The following is a 25,298-nucleotide window of genomic DNA, read 5'->3' on the forward strand; positions in this document are numbered from 1 at the left end:
GACCGCTAAACAGCAAAACTTAGTATTGTTGCGTTCCGGTTTGAAGGATGAGTAAGCCAGTGTAACTAAAGGTACAAGGATCATAACATTTCGTTCCCAAGATTGGTAGCGCATTAGCATCCACAGGAATGCCTAATATTTCCTACATCGTCAATGTCTATGGGAATATAAGAATTGTTAACAATTCATTGGGAGCGTTTGCTGCTGAATAACATTAAGAGACCCATTGAATATTTCATGAAACATACATTCTATGAAAAATCGGTGTCGACGAGTTTTAAACAACAGGAGGCCACATTTTGTATTAAATTACCCCATTCTTTTACAATAAATTATTTTTGTTTAGACGCTTATGTTTTGTACTATTTATGATATATACATAATATTGTTCATTTATGTTAAAATATTAATAGTTTTTTTACATCAATAAGACACTAAATATATTATTTAAATAATTAAATACAAATGTTATTATTATAATATAACCTCTCTAAAATGCGAATTAGTACATGTAGCTTAGATTTTTAATGTGTGTATATTAAATGAGTATGTGTAAAACAAATATTAAAGATGTATTTTACTTTATTTAATGCTTCAAAATTGAATACATATTATAAAACATTCAATCTTTCAATTTTAAACGGCAACGCTGACGATCCATTCGGTATAAGATGCGACTGAGGTACTCAATATTCCTGTCCAAGAATTGTTGCCACTGTTGGCTCCAGCGACAATACCAAGAGTTATGTTACCAAAGAACCATGGGCCACCGACGTCAGCGTTAGAGTTTGTAACTCCTTCGCTATAAGCACCGCAGAGTAAGGTATTGTTGTCATCTGTTTCTTCATTTTCATCTTCTTCATTTCCATCTTCTTCTTCACTTTCATCTTCATCGGCACTACTGTCATTATCACTATCGTTGTCGTTGTCGTTGTCGTTGTCGTTGTCGTTGTCGTTGTCGTTGTCGTTGTCGTTGTCGTTGTCGTTGTCGTTGTCGTTGTCGTTCTCATTCTCATTCTCGTTCTCGTTTTCATTCTCGTTATCGTTCTCGTTCTCGTTCTCGTTCTCGTTCTCGTTCTCGTTCTCGTTCTCGTTCTCGTTCTCGTTCTCGTTCTCGTTCTCGTTCTCGTTCTCGTTCTCATTTTCGTTTTCAACATCTTCCTTATCTTCACCATCAGCGAATGTTGCCATTCGCTTCGTCAATCTACGTCGGCCACATTGGGCAATATTCACTGTGACGAGTGAAGAAATGCTGAGAACGTCGGATGTCTGAAAATTTATGAACAAATATTGATTATAATTAAAATGAATCTTAAAATTATGTGAATTTTGCAGTAGTTACTAGTTGCTGCGCAAAGGGTCGTTACCCTTTTACGTTATGTTACGGTGGTAACAATTGGTCGGATCAAGTTATGCTGTCGCTATTATCAAATTGTTTTATAAGTTAACAACAACACTATGCATATACATATATTAAAATGGCAAATACCAAATAGCGTGTAAATTGTGAATGTATCATTTTCATGCTATCTTGGAGCTAGCACAAATATATCGCTTAATTTGGGAAAAAATAAGATTATTGTGTGATATTTATACGAAGTGAAAATTGGTAGTCGTGTAATTTCTACCCATAATTAATGAATACTCATTTGACACTCTTAACGATATTGTATTATATACAGACATTCCACGTACGAACTTCTTCGTGAGTACTTCACTCATAATTCAAACTTTTTTTCAAAACGTAATGTGTGTGCTGCTATAATATGATAATTGCATTCTACTTCAGATAATTGAAGATTATTCTACGATCTATAAAGTAACTACGATATTTTTTTAATCAATATTTAAATAGAATAGTATGTTTATTGTAAGTAGTGAAATTTGGTCACGATATGCATGCAAAGAATACATTTTGAATTATTCTGTTATAACGTGTAAGATAAAAGCTTAAAAAACTAGTTGAGATATTTTCTAAGAATAAACTTTAAACTAAGCGCGATTGCGATCGTTAATTTAAGAGTATGAAATGCGATATTCACTATAAAAAATTAAAACACTTGAAGGAAACAATAGCCTCAATAAATCGATTCAATATTTCACTTCAGTGATTATCTAAAGAGGCGCATTGCTGTTAAGTAACTGAGAAAAATAGTAAATAATGTTTCTTAACTTACATTGCCAGTGCCCCATCCTGCCTGTACAACACCTAGGCCCTCAGGGATCACTGAACCAACGCCAGCAATCGTTGCTTTGTCGATGAATGCGCCGTATACTAGAGGGGTCAACAGCCTCACGACGGAGACGTCGTTAAGAGTGCCACCGGTCCATTTCGGGTTGTTGATTTCAATTTCGACGTGGGAGATAATACCTCCAGTGTTACGGCTGCTTGATCCAGCGCGGATACGACGGAATTCACGTTGGTAAGTCCTAAAACCATAAATCTAAAGATGTAGAAATATCTGAAGCGGACTGTATAAAAAGAAAATTTATTGTAGATAAAAGTCATAATGTATTGCATAATTCCATATATAAATAAATTAATAAATATCTAAACTCCTTTGTACTTCTATTCGATGCATTTCATTGCATTTTTTGTTACGAAAGTATTAAGAGTTAGTTATAATATAATTGTTTTTTTTTTGCGTTTGATAATTATATTACTATAAAAATTATAAACTAACGATCCGGAGAAGCAGCTGGCGGCAGAGAGGATATATCTGGTAGTGAGGATGCTGCCAGCGCAACTTTGCGTCCAGGTTTCTAAGTCAGTGATGGCTAAAGATTCCACTTGAACCGTGGAAGGGTAGGATTCCAAGGCGAAGTTTCCTGCGGAGGCAACTCCTGAAAAACAATATAAAAATATAGCAATATCATCGGTGGGTTCATTTCTAGTCTTAGTCCTTTACTTTAAATTAAAATGAACGATTTATTAATAACCTAATTATAAAAGCGTCAATAACTAGTTTACGGGCTACCAAGCGCTGGTTCGACCTCAAACTACCGTCGTCAATTCTTCTAACTCAAGCGGTACGCTCAATTGGAAAGGAAAATGAGAATATTAGTAATTCCTTAGAAACGGACATTGTTATTATTCTAGAGAAAAAAAAAGAATAATATTTTGATCAAATAATTTTTGATAAATGGTAAACCAACCTGCGAAGAGTGCTACTCCCACAATCCAGAATAGAGCCATTTTGATGTACCAAAAGTATTCTACTAAGACTCTCCTATATCATACCCATTTATATATTTGGCGTTATCAATGAATAACACTTAAGTATTATACAGGATGTATGTTAAATGATATAAAGTTTTATTGTTTTTTATGATTATATTTACAGCAGCAATTATTACGTGATATAATATAATAAAATTTCTCTGAAAGAATAATAAAAAAATATATAGTAGTTCATGTATATTTCCCTTCACATTGCACGAGAAGACCTATAGCCGTGTTTTTGACTTCGACTCGGTTTTTTTCTATAAAGATGTACAGGTTAAAATGAGTTGTGTTGACAAAAGAGGTAGAATATTTTTATTCCAAAAAATATACATATTATCAGTCCGTTAACATTTATTTCTTTTTGCAGATAGTCTTGTATAGAAAAGTTTAAATTAATTTACAAAAACATCAAAAGACGCTTATATACGTGCTTATTGTATGTATGAAATTATTTGCCCTATTATAATTCAGTATATTTGATTTATGTCATCAAATTCTAATATATGATCTTTCGCATGTACAGTCTGCTCGAGTCCCTAACTTCTTCGCCAAACTCAAAGCTAGGACCGTCTCTTTCTGTCAATAAATGACATGCTGTACAAATTCCATTTTGACAGCTATCATTGAGGATCTGGTGCAGGCAGGCAAGCCGGTATATAGGTATAAGGTTTTAAGTCAAATACAATATAAACAGTTTAAATCAAATAATCGAATTTAATATTTTCTAGAACAACTTGTATAAAATATGATTACTTACATTATATTTATTACCAACAAATCGATCAAAGACAATAATCATTTACATAATATAGTAACAAATGAATAATCAAGGTTCCATTATTTCATAGTAAATTTATAAATATAACTGTCTTCTCTTAAAATGTTTTATCGTTTATCAAATTAGTTGCTCTGTTATGATCAATCTTTAAGCAGTCTTCAATGTCAATCTTCAATCTTCAAGCGTTGCTACTATTGTATTTATATGAGTTATTTATAAAAGCAATATTAATATGTACCTCTTCAATATTCGTATATTCATGGACGATACAGATGGAAAGGAAAAAATTGTCATGACGATTAAATAAGAGATACTTCCTATTAAATTGGTTCGTACTGTTCACATATTATACAAAACAAATAACCTTTGCCAAAAACACGGAATTAATTATTATTTAACTTAAATATGACCAAAGACTTAAAAATATTGAGATCAGTATTACATTTTTTAAAGTAGATATGATGACTGACAAAATGGGCCACTGGATGATGTCACCACCCGTATGCATTGTCACTGTCAGAAATATTAACCATCCCCTATATCGTCAATGCACCACTATCCTTGAGAACTAATACGTTATCCCCTGTGCCGGTTGTTACACTGGCTCGCTAACCCTTTAAAACAGAACACAACAATACTAAGCATTGCTGTTTGCCGGTTGAATATGTGATGGATGGTATATACCCGGATGATCTTGCTCAAAGCCCCCACCGTCAAGAGTTGTTCGATTTAAGAACGAAGTAATTAGTTATAAAATATCATACGGAACATAGCATCGTATCAATATTCAACGACAACAATATATTTTTTATCGATTGGAAATCCTATATAATCTGCTTTTATATAGTGCTAATCTAATGGCTTAGAAATATTCATCATTCACCGGACATGACGAAAATTACAACTTCTGTATAAATGTTATCAACAATTGCAAGGCAACGGTTCTTGTACGTTACCTAAATTTACGATTTTCAATCATATGAAGTGCACATATTTTTAAACCATTTTTTAAAAAGCATATCTTTATAAAATATACCTTTGATTGCCTTTCGCCTATTCGTCTCATGTTAGGGTATGGTGGTAATTTCATAAGAGCAATGCTGCTACATAACATTGAATAAATTTATTTTAATTAACAAACCATAAATATTAGAATGTGTATCAATTCAAATAAATATAAGTAAAGATTGTGACAAGTAAAGTAACTATTGCAAACTAATTTTCGCTTGCGACTTCTCTCGCGTGTGAGGAGGTGAGGTGTTAGGTACTCTTTGTTCTTAACTGCACCCACCCACAAGTGACCAGTGTTTGCAAAATTTCATGATGATCGATTGAATAGCTTGAACGTAAAAGCTTAATCCCTAAACTGCTTCCGATTGAAAATTTCAGAATAATAAATAATGTATTAAAGACAATTTAGAAATGTTTCCTTGTTATCTTTTGGAAAACCATCAGTCTTATTGCCTTACGATATTGTAAGAATAATTAATATTGCGTATATATTATTCACATAGGAAAATTATGTTAAAAAATAAATTAGAAAGGTGTAATAAACAAAAATAAAAAATATAAAAACAGAACTACTTATTTTGCAGTACATTTAAATTGCAGTAGCGACGATTCCATCAGAATAAAAGGGAATACTGGTACTGATTCCAGGGAAAGTGGCATTCCCACATTCTTCGCCCAAGAAATAACACCAATGATGACATTTTCTAACTACAATGGACCTCCAGAGTCACCTCGAAGCGCGGCCACCAACATCGAGACCAGCATAGATCATGTTTTCAGAGACGGGATGATTATTGGGTACTGTGACATAGGCCTCATTGCACAGCGTCATGCGTCGCATAGGTACGTCAAGAATAACGCTGGATGGGAATCTTTTCCGACTTTAAAAGAAATACAAATATATATTTTTACGTGCCAAAGTATTTGATCATTGATCCATAAATTACCATTTACATAAATAAAAATTATCACAACCTACATCGACAAGATTAAACGTGTATTCTTATCATTTTATTATAATGATTAAATTTAATGTGACAAATTTTATCTTTAATGTCTATTCTCTTTCTGAGATAATGATTCTTAACTATGAATAGCGACCTATTATAATAATTTTTTACAAATATATATTTACAATCCAACCAAAGCAATGAGCAGCAGACAGAAGATATCTGCTGGTGAGGATGGAGCCAGCACAAGATTGAGACCAGATGTCAGTAAAAAGATACAAAAAATTACATGGACAATAGATGATCGTGAGTTCAAACCCGGGCAAGCACCACTGAAATTTTATATGCTTAATTTATGATTATAATTTATTTCGTGCTTTACGGTGAAGGAAAACATCGTGAGGAAACCTGCATGTGTCTAATTTCACTAAAAATTCTGCCACCTGTGTATTCCACCAACCCGCATTGGAGCAGCGTGGTGGAATAAGCTCCAAAATCTTCTCCTCAAAAAGTGAGAGGACGCCTTAGCCCAGCGGTGGGATATTTACAGACTGTTACTATACTATACTTAGATATCCTTCAATAGTGGTGGGCTTAACCCCAACGATACTAGAGAATGGGAAAGCAGAATGGACTCCTAAAATTAAGGTACAAAATTAGTAGTAAAGTGTTCGCATTTTTGACGTCAGTTTACATTATTTACAATAAAATCAATATTTTATTGTTTTTAATGATAAAAATGAGTCCAGTCAGTGTATATAGGATATACGTAATATGTCCAATGGGTGGCAATAATATACTTTACTAATAACGATGTTTGACGGTTCTATAAATACAACCTTTTTTTTCGAATGTGAAATTACTGAAGATAAAAAGAGAGAAATCATTTTGTAACTATTTATCCGCAATACAACATTCCACTCCACCTCTATTTGGGGAAAACCACAGAAGCGCCATTTTTAAGGCATTTTCTGTGCCGCACAACTACTCTGTGGTGCTCACTAACCATCTTTCGCCAGCGGCTACCGAACCGAAATACCTTCAGAAAAAGAGTTGAAATCCGGCATTGTTCTTGCAAGCCTAGCGGTTTTGCAGAAGTCCATATACGGCTAAGCCTCCTTGCCGTTAGTCCTCAATTCCATAAAAATAATACCTACAAATAGCCCCAACGCCAGAACATAGCCATGGCCACTTCGGAAGTTACACACGAAAACAATGAAAAATATTATAAAACATTTAAATGTGCTGTAATTTTATAATAATAATAATTATTATTATTTATTTATTCAAGTAACAAGACTCATTATTTTTACTATTATATCCAAATAAAATATATAGTCAATAGAATTCTAAGGTTAGATAATGAACGTTACATATTGATAATATATTATATTATTATTATAAAGTTATGGACATGACCAACTAATCTGAAAAGCGTGATACCTCAAAATCCTTGAGATTTTTATTCAGTCAGAATATTACTTTTTTTTTAATATCAATTAAGTGCACAATTTCGACAAATCTCAATCACTAGCCAACAGCATAAAGGCAGATGCACTTCTGTTCACCTTCCTCACTAAGCAATCATCTTAAGCAAATCCTGTGTTGAACCAATTTTTGCTTACATTATAAGTATTTGTCTAATAACTACATCATGAATTTATCACTACAATAATATAGGTACTATATTTTTCTTTTACTTAAGCAAATATTATGAGCTCTGGCAAAAATATAATCGATCAATAAAAAAAAAATACAACTCAAGCTTTTTGAATTGCTAAAAGAAATGATGGATTAAATAAAACATATATATAAAGCCAATTAAATAAATTTTATTATTTAACAATACATTTAAATTGCAGTAGCAGATATCCAATCAGAGTAGGATGCGACATTGGTGCTGACTCCCGGTAAAGTGGCATTCGCGCATTCAGCTCCCCATGAGACAACGCCTATGGTGATATTTCCAAAGTACAGGGGACCACCAGAGTCACCATTGCAAGCATCTCGTCCACCAATGTCGAGCAGTCCAGCGCAGATCATATTCTCAGTAACAGGGGGACTGTCTGGTTCCGCAGCGTATCTTTCAGCGCAAACAGTGTTGTTCACAGTGAAAATTGTTACGTCACGTAGCACGCTAGATGAACTGCCGTTTTGCTGTTAAATGAAATCATCAATTTAATGTAAGAATTAATTAGTAATACGAAAAGAAAGCATAAATTTTTTTGGCTATTGGAAATATTTCAAGTTATATCAATTAAATTTACCGTCGTTTTAAATACAAAAGTATTTTAATTTAGACTAGAAAAGTCATGTTCAAATGGTATGACGATTTTGGTACTGGAATAATAGGCAACAACAGTTCGTTAATGCGTCACCAACCACGGAAAGTATAAGATGTTTTGTCCATGCTACGCGTATTTATAAGGACTCACTTTTGCTTTAAACTAGAATACAGATTACAGCATTAGCGAAGTATTAGCGAGAGATGGGTGATTGGTACTAACCCGACGAACTCGCACAAAGCCATAGTAAGGCTTTTAGTAAACCGTAATTATCTTATAATCGTAATAATAATCTTAAATCTCATCAGATGTTCTGCCGATGAACAGCAGTACTTAGTATTGTTGAGTTCCGGTTTGAACGGTGAGCCAGTGTAACTACAAGCACGACATAAAATCTTACTTCCCAAGAGTGGAGGCGCCTTGACGATGTAAGAAATGGCTTATTTTTATTACAATGCCAATAGTAAGTGGTCACCGCCCTATATGGGTGGCCCATTTGTCCGACCCCATGTTCAATAAAAATAACTATGTTACGATAATATTACTCGTGTAAATTTTCGCTCACCGAAGTTGTGCCCCAACCAGCGTGTACAACAGGGAAGTTATCAGGTATTATAGAACCCTGAGATACAATTGTTGTTCGTTGAACGACAGGAGTGTAGAAGAGTGCACTTCGGAGCTTGACGACAGTAATGTCTCCATCGTAACCCCGTAGTCCGTAACTTGGGTGGTTGTAAGCATCTTCGACGTAGGCGATCACGCCACCGGTGTTGCGATAAGTCGAACCGGCTCGGATGCGGCGTAAGTTAGGGTTGTAAAAACTAGAAAATAGTTTATATTTTAAATTAAAATAAATACACACTATTACCTTTTCTCTATCCCAGACAATGTATGCAAAATTTTATAAAGATCGGTTGAGTAGTTAGGACCTATAAGCGTAACAAGCAAACAAACAATCAAACTAACTTTCGCATTTATAATATTAGCAAAGATGAGGAAAATGGAACCAACATTGAATATATACTATAAGTAATTTAATATGTACAAAAAATTACCGAATGTCCACATTATGCTGTCATTATATTGCATTGAATAAATACACAGTATAAAAAATAAAAATTTCTGTGGTAAGAACGCGTGAATCTTAACCGATGATCATGGGTTCAAACCCGGGCAAGCACCACTGAATTTTCATGTGCTTAATTTGTGATTATAATTCATCTCGTGCTTTACGGTGAAGGAAAACATCGTGAGGAAACCTGCATGTGTCTAATTTCACTGAAATTCTGACACATGTGAATTCTACCAACCCGCATTGGAGCAGCGTGGTGGAATAAGCTCCAAACCTTCTCCTCAAAAAGAGGAGAGGAGGCCTTTAGCCCAGCAGTGGGACATTCACAGGCTGTTACGGTTACGGTACGGATGTAATTAAGAAAAATATATTTGATCGATATTAATACATTTGAATAAAAATTAAAAATACCTTTCAAATTTCTGTACAACAGCGAGATGCTGTTTTTAGCTTAACATTTCACATGGTTATGCATATACAGTAATTATTAAAACATATAATCCGTATATTATATTTCTAAACATTTTGACAAAGATCAAGTTAGATTTTTTACATAATTATATATAACAAATATATATTTACCTGCCATCGAAGCAATGAGCAGCCGAAAGAATATATCTGGTGGTGAGGATAGAGCCGCCGCAAGATTGGGACCAGATGTCAGTAAAAAGATTCAGGTAATCAACCTGGACGATACTTGGATATTTCTCAATGGTAGTGGGCTCACCACCTACAATACGAGTGGGTGGCGAAGCTGATTGAGCTCCTGAAAATGAGGACCTAAAATTAACATCGTTACCAAATTACATTAAAAGTATTATAACAATATCATACAAATAACTATAAAAAAATGTTCAAATCACTATTATTTTATAACATTCTTCAAAGTGACAGATTCGTTTGCATCATTAGGGATATCTAATATATCTGGCGTGTGTTTGTTAAAAGAGAATAACACGTCACAGGGTATTTGTGTTATCGATAGTTGGTAATCAAAATGGCAAGTAAATATAAATATCACTTTACTACGATGAAAAAGTGGTACCTTACCTGCAATTAGCGTCAAAGCCAGAAACCAGATCGCAGCCATTTTCGCTTCGGAAGTTTAACACCAACGAAGCGTAGATAATATTCTAAAACATTTAAATATGTTATTAATTTATTACACCCAATAATCTTTATTATTTAGTTCAATTCTAATTGAAGATTAAAATAATAAAATATTGATAAATAATTTATTTTTATTGCCTTTGTAATGACTACGTGAATACTAAAAGAGAATATTCTAGGTGTTTTTGTGGACTTTAAGTTCTATAAAAATATCAAAGACGTAAAAAATAGTCCTTTCATACTCCGAATTGTTACAAATATGACAACATGAAGTACAAGAAAATACGATATGGTGACAATTACCGTAACAGCCTGTGAATGTCCCACTGCTGGGCTAAACGCCTCCTCTCTCTTTTTGAGAAGAAGGTTTGGAGAATTTTCCACCACGCTGCTCCAATGCAGGTTGGTGGGATACACATGTGGCACAAATTCAGTGAAATTAGATGTTGTGGATAGATTGCCTAGGTTTACCAAGTGAAATAAGTTCGTTGTTAAGAGGTCATTAAAATGTATTTGTTTGTCTATGGACTTTTTTTTCGCCTTTTTACTAGTTTCGTTTATTTTGTATTGTATCTTGATTTCATGGCTGCGCTATATTACATTACTAATTAATGATTTATTTCTGCACGTTTACATAACTAAGTGGTTATTTATTTATTACCTTAATAGTGTATTAGTTACCCTCGTTTGCATATTTTTAGTAAAGCTGTGAATTTCGCGTTCACCTCACCTTAAATTGCTTATCGAACATCGCATCATCTTCTTATTGCGTTCTTTGACAGTTTCACCCTTTGGAATGAAGAGGCCGCTTGCATCGTATATGCAGAGTAAATCCTATTCTCCTGTCACTCGATGTTGCTACGACTGCATGTGAGACATTATTATCAAGCAGCAGTTTCGCTATCGCTGCTTATATAATTTTCAGTGTGCTTGACCCCATATCAGACTGATTGATTGATAAATCGCACTTTCTCTGCCTGTGTATGTACTAGTTATTCTGTTTTCTTGTTGCTTAGGCATGTGCGAGATGGGTGTAAAAACATATATCCGAATGCTCCATCTAGCTTCATACTCCCGTGCAGGAACTCAATTATCTTCTATACGATGAGAAGTTGCTGACTTACGTTTGCGATAGTTTAAACATACATACAAAATATACTACAAAGATAAATATATACGTAATTGTACATATAACATAGCATTTATATCGTCAATCATTTATGTATAAAATTCGCTCTATACAGTATTAAATGAATTATACACTAAGATTTGCTGATTTTAATGTATTATTATGTTAATTATAAACAATACGACAGGTGATCGTCTTACAATCGATATCGATAAGTTAATGATTATTTATGGACAGATTATTTCGTGAAAGATATGATAAGAATTTAATTATAACTTTATGAAGGGAAGTTGTATTCACAGCGTTTTTAAAGCATTCAGGTACAGTGCATATGACATAATAACTAAATAATTGGTATTTATTTTTTTATTGAGATAGTTACACTATCAACTTATCACTAAACACTTAAAATTAAAAACAAAAACAGGAGGCCAATTGTACAAATAAATTGTCACTTTATCGCAATCGAACCGAAGCGTAATCGTTGCCGTTTTTTCCGTTTTCCTATTCTTTAATTTAACTATAGACTATTGCCATAAAAGTTAACAATTACGTTTGATTTTGACATAACAGTTATACGCTAGCAGTTCAGATCCGATTCGAATAAATACAGATGATTCAAAGTTGGATCGGAATTGAATCGGAAACGTATCGTAATTCGTTATAAATTAGTAGAATTCAGCCAGATACTCTTACGAACTGATACGTTTTTAAAGGGATAACAATATTTACTGAAAAAACAAAAATTATGTTAACCGAACTGACCTATTAAAAATCAAATCTACTCTATCTAAGCTACTAATAAAACAAAATGAAATCGTAAAAGACATTAACAAAATTATATAATATTATTAAATAACAAATTGTAAAACCAAAAGAGTTTTTTTATAGTATAGTTTGGCGGACGAGCATATGGGCCACCTGATGGTAAGGTCACCAACGCTCATAGACATTGACATTGTAAGAAATGTTAACCACCGCTTACATCGCTAATGCGCCACCAACCTTGGGAACTAAGATGTTATTTACCTTGTGCCTGTTATTACAATGGCTCACTCACCATTCAAATCCGAACACAGCCTCTATCAACTTGAGTATTAGTGAGTTGTAATGAAGAGCGGAATTCGTTGATAGGCGTCACAATAATATAATTTACTTTGATAAGCAATAATTTCGAAAATATTGAATTAAAATTATCTACACAGTTACAAATAATATGCTTTAAACAATTAAAAGTAAAAACATATATATATATATAAAATACAATAAATGTAAGGGTTATTTATTTACGTTTATCGAATTAATATTTGTATATGCTTCAATAGAAAATTTGACGTATTCAATCACGTCACACCCGCTATTGGGATAGGAAATATAAACGTGACAAAATTTATTCATAAATATAAATTTCCAAACTAAGCACATCGGCGATACTTTCTCATATTTAAGCCCACGATCTCCAGATAAGATCTTCTATTCACTATACTTAGATACCTTATTCACTAGGCAATCTCGCTTTACTCTTGATTGCTCTTAAAATAGATAGCGATAAATTGCTAATGATAACTGCTATTTAGCATCCCACGTTTTCGCGTTATTTATGGTTTATGGCTTATTTATTTTTCTTGTGTAATTTTTTATATTTAGAAAATGTTGATCGCCTTTTTACCAACATTATTTGCATATATAATTTTGTACAAAGTGTAAGTTAGAAGTTTAATTTGCAAGTAAATAAAAGAGGAAATGTGTGTTATTTCGTCATTCTCATAATCCGATCGTCACGAAATCAGGACGACAATCCAATTCAACTTGAATTTGAATCTTGGATCTCACGCTCCGCAGCCTTTTAAGCTAGCCACTAGATCAAGGGAGTTGATTATATAACGAACGGATATGTTATGACAAATAAATCTAGATAAGAGTAATATAATAATTTAAAAACGTAAGATTACTTACTTTATGATAACACCAGGAACGGTAGCTATAAATGTGGTAATCCTTAGCAATAAATGCCTCATTAATTAATTACAACGGACCCAACCGTCTTGAAGGAAACAAACAGTTAAGGGAATATTCGAACCTATCAAATCAGAGCAATACTCTAAGAAAAAGTCGTAACTCACCGCAAATTACGAAAATGTTAGAAATGTTATGTAACGTTTTTCTTGGTGGTGACACTCATAACATGTTTAACCGCCAAACAGCAATATTTAGTATTGTTATGTTCCGATATGAAGGGTGAGTGAGCCAGTGAAATTACAGGTACAAGGAACATTACATCCTGGTTCCTAAGGTTGACGATTTACGGAATGGTTAATATTTCTTATGCCAATGCCCATGGATGCTGGTGACCATTTACAATCAGGTAGCCCATCTGCCTGCCTACATTCCTAGTTTATAAAAACAAACTTATACTATTTTTTTAATTATGCTTCTTTAAGCGTGCTGTGAGTAATTTTATTGGTGTAACGAACTAGAAGTTGGTTGCGAAAGTTAGCTTAATATATAAATTATACAGTTCGACGAGGATCTGGTAGCGCGTGGCCAAAATCGGAATTAATATCGACATTTTGACAATTATCATATTATGATAATCACTGCGGATTATAAACGATGATACCATATCTAGTTGGGAATCATATATTCCCATCAAAAATAACTGGTGCACTAAATTTTATGAAATATTTAGTATGACATACTTTGTGTTGTTTAGGTGTTTAATTACTTGCTTACGAAAAATAGTTTGTTTGGAAAGAACGAAGTAAGTGTAACGCTTCTATTTTGAATAAAGATTTCTAATTGTCAATAATCGATATTCTATATAAAACGCAGTTAACGTCAACGCTATCGAATACGTAAGTCCCACACTAGGCACACAGTTGGGCCTACGTATAGTTATGCTAAAAGCCGAGATGGCCCAGTGGTAAGAACACGTGAATCTTAACCGATGATCGTGGGTTCAAACCCAGGCAAGCAACACTGAATTTTCATGTGCTTAATTTTTGATTATAATTCATCTTGTGCTTGACGGTGAAGGAAAACATCGTTAGGAAACCTGCATGTGTCTAGTTTCATTGAAATTATGTCACATGTGTATTCTACCAAACCGCATTGGAGCAGCCTGGTGGAATAAGCTCTAAAACCTTCTCCTCAAAAAGGGAGAGGAGGCCTTAGCCCAGCAGTGGAACATTAAGAGGCGGTTACTACTAAAAATATATATATTACTATGTATTTGTTAATGTACATTGGTAGGCTTTTACAATGATAGAATACAATACGATTACAAAATTTACAAAAGTTAATTTAAATCCGCAATTTTCAGTAAAGATTTTTCTTGCATTCGTTTTTGGATTATTTTGATTGATATTGAGATGATATAAGTTACGAGTTTTGAATCCTATAAATACAACCGGGGGGTCGAATTCTACTAATCTATAATGATCACGATATGTTTCCGATTCAATTCCAATCCAACCTTGACCAATTTATATTTACGATAATATTGATTTGCACGATGCTCAGTTTCTGTCAAAATCACCTTATTCAAAGCATTTTGTACAAACTTGTACATGTGCAGCCTGTGGGTAACATGTACGCAGAAACAGTTCAGAGCACTTCGTGTCCAGTATAATAATGCGTTTAGGGTGCTGATGGGGCTGCCGCGGTACTGTAGTGCATCAGGGATGTTCGCAGATTCGCAAATCGATTGTTTTTATCCAACCATGCGTAAGCGATGTCTCTTTTGCGCAGGCAGACAGCCCCAACACCATCCTAAAATGTTCGCATGGAGATTTGACTGTCAGTACTTGAATCATTGCAATATGATTCATGTATTGACTAATAATGAATATTAATATGTAAATTGAGAATAATTACATTCATGACATTGTTTAATTTAAATTTATTTTTGATTTAATTTATTGTAATCTAATTTTATGTATTTGATTTAGTATTATAATTTAATTCGAATTAATTTATCTAATTTATAATATGTAAAATCTATAGAATATTATTATTGTAATTTTTGTCTTTTTACTATTTATTGTTTTGTATTTATGATCCCTGTTTATTATATTATAATATTTTATATTTCGGATCGGAACCGAAACGATATGAACTAAACGTGTGTCAAAAACAAACTTAGTTGTTAACTTTTATGACAATAGTCAATAATTAAAAAAGCAAAACGTATAAACGGTGACGATTACGGTTCGATTCGATTGCAATAAAGTGACAATTTATTTGTAGAATTGCACCCTGATTCTTATAAATAAGTTCAACACTTAATTATGGCTCTTTTTCCTTCCTAATCAACAAAGAAAAATGAAAAAGGTGAATAAAATTAATAATATCAAGACAAAACACTAAGTCATTCCTCCAAAATCTATTTTTTTATATAAATGTCGATAACCCGTTCATCTGCGATTGCGTGATAGTTATTCATACGTATACTGATTCACGATGCGCAAATAGACACGCGTACACACAGCGCGCATGCCATTTTTAGTGTCAAAGATATGTGTTGCAAATAGAATGGATTTAATTAGCACTCGTATAATGCATTTAAAGTTCAAACTTGTTGCTTTCGAAACAAAAAATAGTGGGTGGATATTTTTTAATCGTATTATGTTAGCGATTGATACCATTTTTATTGGTGGGGTTTGTCTATTATTAAAAATAAATAATATAAACGTCTATTAGATATTTCTATTATCCAATATGGTTAAACTTGATACACTCCTACTAAGACCAATTGGCAACAGCTCGGAAGACAAATTATATCAATCAAAATGAAGACAAAAAGCGAAAAAAATTGCAATCCAAAAAATTTGATTGCCATGCTGCCTAGTAATAAAAAAAGAAGCACATCAAACTATCAAACTGATAGAAATTAAAAAAAAGGTACGCATGACGTACCTTTCTCTGTGGAGACTACGAGACAACAAATAAAATATCCGTCAGCAATTTTTCGTAAATTGAATACCAACTTGTTTTAGCTTTCGATTTAATAGAGTTGACAAATATTAATATATGTTTTCCACACTTCTGGTGACCCATGAGCTGGCGCTTATTTAGCCCGAAGGCTGAGTCTAGCGGTAAAGACAGGCAATAGTGCCAGCGTCTTGGGTAATAGGCCACAGGACAATCGTGTTATTGCTATAAATTTGTAATGCGTATTTCGTTTTTTATTTTAATTTTATATATATTTTTATATCATTAACTATTGATTCGTTTTGCTTGTACAATAAAACGTATAAATAAATCAGTAGACGGTATACACAGACGATACAGTTCAAATAGTATTTCGCAAGTTATCTCGGATCCTTATTTATTTTATTATTATTATTATTAGTGTAACACAAAAGGTCAAAGACTTGTCTGCTAGAAGAGCTCTCACAGAAAATTTGAGGCACTCTGTAGAAAGTGTTTTGATGTAGATAACAAAAAAATGTTGCATGTTACATTTCGAGGGTGAGTACCCTCGAAATGACAACCGACTTATGGTGATATACTATTTTGATGCGTGTTGATGTGTAATCGCATATCACTTCCTGATATTTCACGATTTTTTTCTCACGTGAGCTTCGATTTTGGTCTTACAGAATAGCCCTTCTCTTCTAATTATCTTTCTAATATATTTACAATGTGTTTAATATTTCATTATTATTTTATCATGTATATTAATAATATAATTTAATTATTATGTTTATTTGGACTATCATATGTCAAGTAATTAAAAAAACGATTCTTTATTATGGTAACCTTTTTACGTGTAGAAGTTACACGCGCAGTTATTTAGTGATTTTCTTACCTTAATTGTAACGATTTTTTTTTAATTTTAAATCGAAAATAGAAACTAATCTTTAAATGTATAGTAAAGGTATAAATCTGACATAGTTTATGTATAAAATACAACAATATATTACTGACAAACTAATATTAAAAAGGCGTAAATTAGTTATATGATATTAAAATTATATAATATTTACGATTCAGCATCATAAAACGTCATTGACCATTTTCGGTTGCAGCGTTGAGCGAACTGTCGCGTCGGCGCCGCGCCGCCATCTTGCTGCTAATTGCGCGCGCATTTCACTTCACTCATCAATCCGTTTATTTTTATACATAATAAGCCAGGTGTAATGTGTTAATTACATCACGCCGCATGCCACGGTATGTGATCTCTAATCCGAGATCAAATGTTCAGTTGAACTAACGACTGGAGATCGATTCAAAAGGAACAAAAATATTGCTCACGTGACAACATCAATCTTGAATTTGGAACCGGAATTGGAATTTGGAACAAAATTTAAAGAAAATCCAATAAAAATAATGGAGAATGATAAAAAAACATACAATATCATTAATAATATAATCGTTTTAAAGTTTTCTTATAATTAAAATGATATAAACAAATTATAATAATATATGTCACTAAAATCTCCCACCGGTAATATAGATATTGGTTTTCGTTCGGATAATCAAATATTTCTATGAATTAAACATTCATTAGAGGTTTTTTTATCAATTTTTGATATGACACTTATCTGGAATACTTTGTGATACAGTGTTATGGGTTCAGTGTGCGATAAGTTAATATATGATCATACATTACAATTATAATTAAATATTTGTTACGTACAAATAAATAAACGAAATACGACACTATTAGCTCGGAAAGAGATAAAAAATGACTTGTGTTTAGTGCTTTTTAAACAACTAGGCACACTGACAAATGAGCCACCTGGTGGTAAGTGGTCCCTACCGATCATAGGCGTTGGCGTTATACAGTCATTGCGCCGCCAACCTTGGAAACTAAGAACTAATGATGAATAATCAAACCGTAACAACAATATTAATTATGTCACCTATGGCTTGGCCGAAATCACTCAAGACAAAAGGTACATCATCATCATGTTTTGGAGAAAATTAGAAGGAGTTTTTTTAGCGTTTTTCATATAATATATTATATGTCTCGCTTGTTCTATGTTGGTAATAGTAGTTAGTAATAGCCTGTAAAAGGCTTAGTACTGGCCTAAGGTCTCCTCTGCTTATGAGGAGAAGGTTTGGAGCATATTCCACTCCTAAGCTGCTGGATACAAATGTGGCAAATTTTCATCCGTCATACTCGGGTTTCCTTAAGATGTTACACATAAATTAAGCAGGTGAAAATAGGTGCTTGCCTGGTTTTGAACTCACAATCTTTTACTTAGAATCATGTGTTCTAGCCACTGTGCCATATCGGCTTGCCCGAGAATTTTAGTCTATATATAAAAAATCTATTAATAAAACTTTGATTACAACATTATAATCACAACGGCACATTGACACGAACATGTGATTTCGTATCACGAAGCATAACTATTGAAATAAATTAAGCCCGGCGACCGGTATGCTCTGCGCTGTCATCGTTGACTTCATGAAAAGGGATCGTTACAAACAGACACATTATTCATGATAGGGCTGCCGCTATAGCCGAAACACTTATTATTCCCACACACACACACACACACACCTTATCTATGATGAAAGGCCTTTTCTATCAAAGAAAATTATGACCTTAGACGATCCATAATAAAGACGACATGAACAGGCTGGCCAAACGCTATCCAGATTAGCCTAGGAATCCAGAATGCTACTCAGATTATAATATTTGCGATCCAAAAAGTATGATTGTGGTGCAGTTAGAACAAATCTACCAAAATCTTAACCGATAAGAAAATTCAACGAACGCACGGACAACAAGTCTGTGGAGACTACTAGATAACATTAAAAAGAGAAAACATTAAAAAAATATCTGTACATATAACCAGAGCTATTTTTAGTCAAATTCGTAGACGATTGGCTGATGAGAAGGTGAACCTTGAGAATGAAACGATTGCCATCAGGTTTTATCATATATTATAAATTATAAAAGCTCATGAAGAACAAAGCCACTGCAATTTACATAAATACATGTGCTTATATTTAAGCAAAGAAAGGCATTAATCCTGAACTAAGAACTATTGGTTCCTATATTCTATATTCCTATATTCTATATTCCTAACACGCAAGAGTCTAGAACCAACTTAAGAAGTAAAAGTCATTCTTTGTTAATGTGCCAACCGTAAGAATAAGCACATAGCAATTCGAAATATTTATATTTTTCATTAGAATCATTGCATCAAATTAACATAGCGATAAATAAAATTAATTGTGAAAGAATAACTATAATGTATAAAAACGCATTCGATTTCGCCGAATCTATTGAAATCAATTGTTTTAAGGCAATTGCTTTAATTTTACCGATCAAACTTAAAATGAAAGATACACGTGTTAATCATTTCTAAAGTTGACATGAGATAAATCAAATACAAAACGATGTATGTAGGTATAGTTCCCGACGATGTCCTAAAACCGAGAAACGACTCCATAGAAGACACGCTCTGTACAAATTCTGAGCACTTAAGCAGGCCCGGACTGAAAGATCCAAGGCCCCAAGGCACATTGACATTCCGAAGCGATAAGGCTAAAATAGTGACTCGAGGTTCTAAGCATAAACCTGGGGCTACCCTTAAGTAGCCTCCTTATATCTGGCACGTGTCTGTGAATCGCTTTGCCAAACAGGTAACCGTCATTGCTCTCAAGACTTGCAAAGCCAACAGTATATAAACACTACGCCCGCATTAACGACTAATTATTATTATTAATTAAAAAATATTAGCAAGATAAAACGAACGTACACATTGCTTTTAAATATTTCTAGGCATTAAATTATATTTTGATAGAACTATAAATTGGTTTGACATTTTTTTAGTTACATAATGTCTCATGTAAAGTACATATTCCGTTAGATTAATTTCCGAATAATCAATAATTTATTTAAGCATAAAAAGTGTTGCCAGTTAAAAATAAATGTAAACTCTTTCCAAAGTAGGTTATAAATTAATATAATAGAAGCATCTCTGCCCAAATTAAATAATACAACTCATTAGTTCTATTATTAATTTGCCATTAATAATCGCCATTGCAGTTCGTTCATTCATTTCATTCAATAAGGATATAACAAAATTAATCTTTGTAATTCATAAACAAGCATTTTTAATCCGCGTTGATAAGTAAAAAAAATATTATTAGTTTGATAAAAGTCGTGAACAAATCTAAGTCATTACTTCCTGTTTATTAACTAATACAAGATATTTCATTATTATCCAAGATAATGGTCATAAATTAAAAATACAGAAATTCCAATTGTATCGTTATTAGAATAATATTCACGTGCATATAAACATATCTCATTGTAGACTAATTAGTTTAAAGATTCTTTTACATACATTTTCAAACCGTATATAAGTGCTGCAACATAAAAAAACATTTGAAAACGAAATTAATTAGTAAAAAAACAATATATTGAAGTTATTTTCATACCAACTCAATGATTTCAATTCTACCTCAAATATAGTTTGCATGAAATTAAATCAAATCGATTACGGTGAGAAGTAGACTATGTCGTTTTCGCGTTTTAATTTATTCGTTTGTGCTACATAACCTGATTAGGTATTTAGAAAATGTAAACAAACTTACTTTTGTATATGTGTTAAAGATTTCGAGGTAGGCGATCCTGCGGCGACCCGATAAGACGAAGTGGGTACCGCTGGTTCTTGAGCGCACGTAACGCCGTTGAGTCCTCCTCACTTACTCTTCCTCACTCCTCACTTACTCACGTAGCTCCTCACTTCAAATATAAAATGATGTTTTCATTTTATGACAAATAAATAGCCGTCATTACCACAAAAAAAAGTTCCTCTACAGTCTACACCTGTGTTTCTGTTGGTTTTATTAAGTTGTGTTTATAAATCTTCAAGATTTAATAGTAGTTAGTATCAATGCAATATTTTACTTTCAATGGGCAATCCACTTACCCTGATATGAATCTCTTCAGCGGGAAGGGTTCCAACAGGCCACATCGGATGTTAATACATGTATCAGAAGAAAGAGAAACGAGCTAGCCCTGATTTTCACAGGTAGGTTAAGGTATGCGTAGCGCCATCTATTCTGGGGCGCATTAATCAGTGGAATGGACGATTTATTAAGATCTGACGATGGCTCGGAGTATGCGTCGATGTGGATCGCTGTTGCACGACATCATGGAATTCGACGAGCTATTTTCAATTGGAGAAAATCTACATCATCGTTTCGTGATCTTACTTAATCATAATTGAACAAATTTGGATGGAAAATTCATCCAGTGTTTTGTCATTTTCGATAGCATTCCTCACACTTTGTTAAAATATATAAAACTTTCTATTTTAATATACATTCCTTGCCAAAATAAAGTATCATAAATGTTTTAACATCACTTATACAGTGACATTTCTACAATAAAAACATCGCAGACATTTTGACACTTTACATCTAAAAACCTAGTTAAAAGTAATTAAGTACGAACAAGACATATTCATAATATCATTTTCGATAAAAACTTAGACTTATAGATGATACGCAGCCTCACTTAAATCCGTTGTCCAGCGAGAAAAAAATAAAAAAAGTCCCAGGTTACCTATACGTCAAATGTATTTATGTTCGGTTCAGTGGTTCAAGCTAGATAAAGCAAAGATCAGACAACTACTGTATATATATAACCTTCGTATTTATTAGTCTTTATATAAAAAAAATATAAACGTCATAAAATTTTGAAATTTCTTCATAATCTCTTCGGCATTTCTAAATAATTAGTTTAATTGTAGATAATCGAGCCTCAAGTTATAAAAAAATAGTCTTTAAACTAGAGATAGTAGTAGGTCATCGTATAAAGAATACGTTCTAGGAAATATTACGTTTGCTAGTCTCCTACTATCAGGGTCTGTACTAAGAAATGGATATACTTAATACAGCGGGCACCTGCGCCTGCGCCGTTTGATAAAAAGCGTAAGACGGCGCCGCGTGTCATATAATTACTGACATGTAAGATCATTTAGAAAAGTATTTAAAATTTAAAAACTTGTCTTTCAGAAAATGTATAATAATATTAAATAAATAATTAATTTAGAATTGATTCGAAATATGAATTCTAGCAACAATAAGCGAAGAAGAAACTAAGTCAAGAAACTAAGTTTTTATTATTTTTGAATAATCATAAAATTTATATAATCTGTATGCGCACCGACTAATACTATGACATAATATATTTCTAATTTCAAAAGTTATGCATAAAAATATTTTTGTTACAAGCCAATTCATTCCACCAACCCGCACTTTGAGCAGCTTGGTGGATTAAACTCGAAACCTTCTCCTTAAAAAGGGAGAGGAGGCCTTTAGCCCAGATGTGGGACATTCACAGGCGGTTACTGAAGCCAATTCAATTAATAAGATATTCATTCTGTTTGCCTTTATATCATTTTACTACCTATATACCTAACATATATGGTACCAAAGAATTCTCCGTTTTTATGTATTTTAATTCTTTATTCCACTTTTATCAGCGACGGTACCGCCGCGTGCGCAGCGGCGCGCCAACTGCATTACTGTTTAATTGTTATCGGCTCTCACTTTGCGGCGCCGAGACGCCGACCTGGACCATATTTCTGTTATAAATCACTTACTAAATTAATATCCGCATTAAATATATATAAATTCTTCCCTGTTCTGATATTTATAGCGTGATCGTTTTTGAATTCGGTCGAAATTAATACAAGAAGCGATTAATGCGCTGGCGAACATTTCGGTGTACGATTTGCTAATATTTTATAACGATAGCGCTTAAGTTTCAGATCAACACGAATCAATTTGATTTGATTGAAAATGACAACCCTTGTAATCTAATTAAACTATATATTTATTTATTACAAGTTAATTTTCTTAAGTCACAAATTAGAAGTCAGAAGTTATTCAATAAAGAAGCGTTTCTCTTATTTATTTTTGTTTTGTTTTATATATTATATTTTAAAATCGGTAGGCAGACTGGCAAATAGGTCATCCTATGGTAAGCGATCATCACCGCCTATAGACTGACACTATAAGAAATATATATTATTAATCATACCATACATTGTCAATGCGCCACCGACCTCAGGAATTAAGATTTTATAACCGTTGTGCCTACAGTTTCATTGGCTCTAATACCCACAATTAGAATGCGGTAGAGTATGTTCGGGCTTGCACAATAACCTACCACGAAGAAAATGCATACATGTCTTCAAAATTTTTCGTCAGATTCCAGTCTGGCTAGATTTATTATAAGAAAACGGTTCTTACAATTATCCAGTAACATATTCAATTCATAAATAATATTATCATTGAATCTGCTATATATAAGTAAACAGTAACAAATAATGGGTTCATATGTTAGTTATATATGTATATATGTGAAATCGCTTCACTGAGCTGAGGTCGTGAACTTTGCCAATTGGCTGCACCCGGTGATGTCCGCATTCTTCTGTTCCGCGACATTAGTGTCTAGACGAGCCTAGGTTACTGAGAAATAGTATTTTATTAGAATTACATATTGAGAAATAATATATAGCCTATAATATTGTTGATAGTTAAAAAAAAAAATTAATCGAGGTATGAACCTAGGTAATTTTCATGTACTTTTAATTCATCTCACGCTAGGTGATAAAGGTAAACTTCGCCTGTGAACTTATACATATAAATATATCTGTATAATTTGTGTTTGTTTTTGCATAATATGTTGGTCGAAATCTGACACGTGAAATCACCAACCTTAATGAGAGCTCCATGTTGGTATAAGCTCCACACCTTCTCCTCAAAAGGCCTAAACTCACAGTGGGACACTTGACAGACTGTTACTAAAAACTTATTACATTTCTTGTAATAATATATATGACTTAATATATATTAACCAAAAAATTAAATGAAAAAAACTTATAGTTTTGTCCTAAAATATAATAGATCACTTTCTATCGTGAAATAGCCAAACTTATCCATTCTTGGCATTGTCGCACAACCAAAATAACAAAAGCATCTGCAGAGTTAGCAGCTTATATGACGTTACGTTACGAAAAGTTTTCCTTAACAAAGAATTGTTATAAAAACCTCGTATGTATGCGACGCTGTTTTAATTTACTTTTTAAAAAATACATTGTTATCTCTATAGCAAATTAACTTCATGTTGCCACAACGCAAACGCCTTGATCATGGAACTACGTCAGTGTGCGCAAACAAAGCCTTACAACATAAGAGTTCTTATCACTTACACTCTTGTGGAGAATGTGCCTAATTTGTTACATAAGCAATAAAACAATACTATTCCATAAAAGCATTCAGTTTTTTTTTATAGAATAGGAAGTTGGACGAGTATATGGGCCCGATGGTAAGTGGTCACCAACGCCCATAGACGAAGGAAGGCATTGTAAGAAATGTTAACCATCGCTTACATCGCCAATGCACCACCAACCTTGGGAACTAATATTTTATGTCCCTTGTGTCTGTAATTACACTGGCTAACTCACCCTTTAAACCTGAACACAACAATACCGAGTACTGCTGTTTTGCGGTAGAATATCTGATGAGTCAGATATTCTACCTACAAACCTGGGTGGAGGTGGGGTGTAGGCTCGTCTGGGTAGGTACCACCTACTCTCGTCTGGGTGGTACCTACCCAGACGAGAGTAGGTGGTACCTACCCAGACGAGCTTGCACAAAGCTCTACCACCAGATGTTCCAATAGATAAAATGTGTACTTTAAGCGATGATTGCGGGTTCAAATCTTTGTGTATATTTCTTTAAGGTTGGCGG

At 33.2% G+C, this 25,298-nt stretch overlaps 2 protein-coding genes across 2 annotated transcripts; both read right to left on the minus strand.

The window, feature by feature from the left end:
• Nucleotides 1–621: 621 nt before the first annotated feature.
• Nucleotides 622–3,206, minus strand: LOC126776377 (probable serine/threonine-protein kinase DDB_G0267686). The gene is made up of 4 exons (XM_050498855.1): nucleotides 3,157–3,206; nucleotides 2,685–2,844; nucleotides 2,178–2,430; nucleotides 622–1,269 (listed from the first exon to the last, which is right to left on the minus strand). The coding sequence occupies exons 1-4, from the start codon at nucleotides 3,194–3,196 to the stop codon at nucleotides 637–639; spliced, it is 1,086 nt and encodes a 361-aa protein (XP_050354812.1). The 5' UTR covers nucleotides 3,197–3,206; the 3' UTR covers nucleotides 622–636.
• A 4,610-nt stretch (nucleotides 3,207–7,816) lies between these two features.
• Nucleotides 7,817–10,450, minus strand: LOC126776400 (trypsin, alkaline C-like). Its single transcript, XM_050498895.1, has 4 exons — nucleotides 10,373–10,450; nucleotides 9,905–10,088; nucleotides 8,816–9,071; nucleotides 7,817–8,122 (listed from the first exon to the last, which is right to left on the minus strand). The coding sequence occupies exons 1-4, from the start codon at nucleotides 10,410–10,412 to the stop codon at nucleotides 7,817–7,819; spliced, it is 786 nt and encodes a 261-aa protein (XP_050354852.1). The 5' UTR covers nucleotides 10,413–10,450.
• Nucleotides 10,451–25,298: the final 14,848 nt, after the last annotated feature.

This window comes from Nymphalis io, chromosome 20 (genome assembly GCF_905147045.1).
Source record: "Nymphalis io chromosome 20, ilAglIoxx1.1, whole genome shotgun sequence".
NCBI lineage: Eukaryota > Metazoa > Arthropoda > Insecta > Lepidoptera > Nymphalidae > Nymphalis > Nymphalis io.

Coding starts and splice junctions, on each gene's coding strand:
- LOC126776377 (XM_050498855.1), bottom strand. CDS start 3,196: ATGGCTCTATTCTGGATTGTGGGAGTAGCACTCTTCGCAG. Junction 2,845..3,156: donor GGGAGTAGCACTCTTCGCAG/GTTGGTTTACCA, acceptor ATTGTTTTTCAG/GAGTTGCCTCCGCAGGAAAC. Junction 1,270..2,177: donor CAGGATGGGGCACTGGCAAT/GTAAGTTAAGAA, acceptor ATAAATTTTCAG/ACATCCGACGTTCTCAGCAT.
- LOC126776400 (XM_050498895.1), bottom strand. CDS start 10,412: ATGGCTGCGATCTGGTTTCTGGCTTTGACGCTAATTGCAG. Junction 10,089..10,372: donor GGCTTTGACGCTAATTGCAG/GTAAGGTACCAC, acceptor CCTCATTTTCAG/GAGCTCAATCAGCTTCGCCA. Junction 9,072..9,904: donor GCTCATTGCTTCGATGGCAG/GTAAATATATAT, acceptor ACTATTTTCTAG/TTTTTACAACCCTAACTTAC.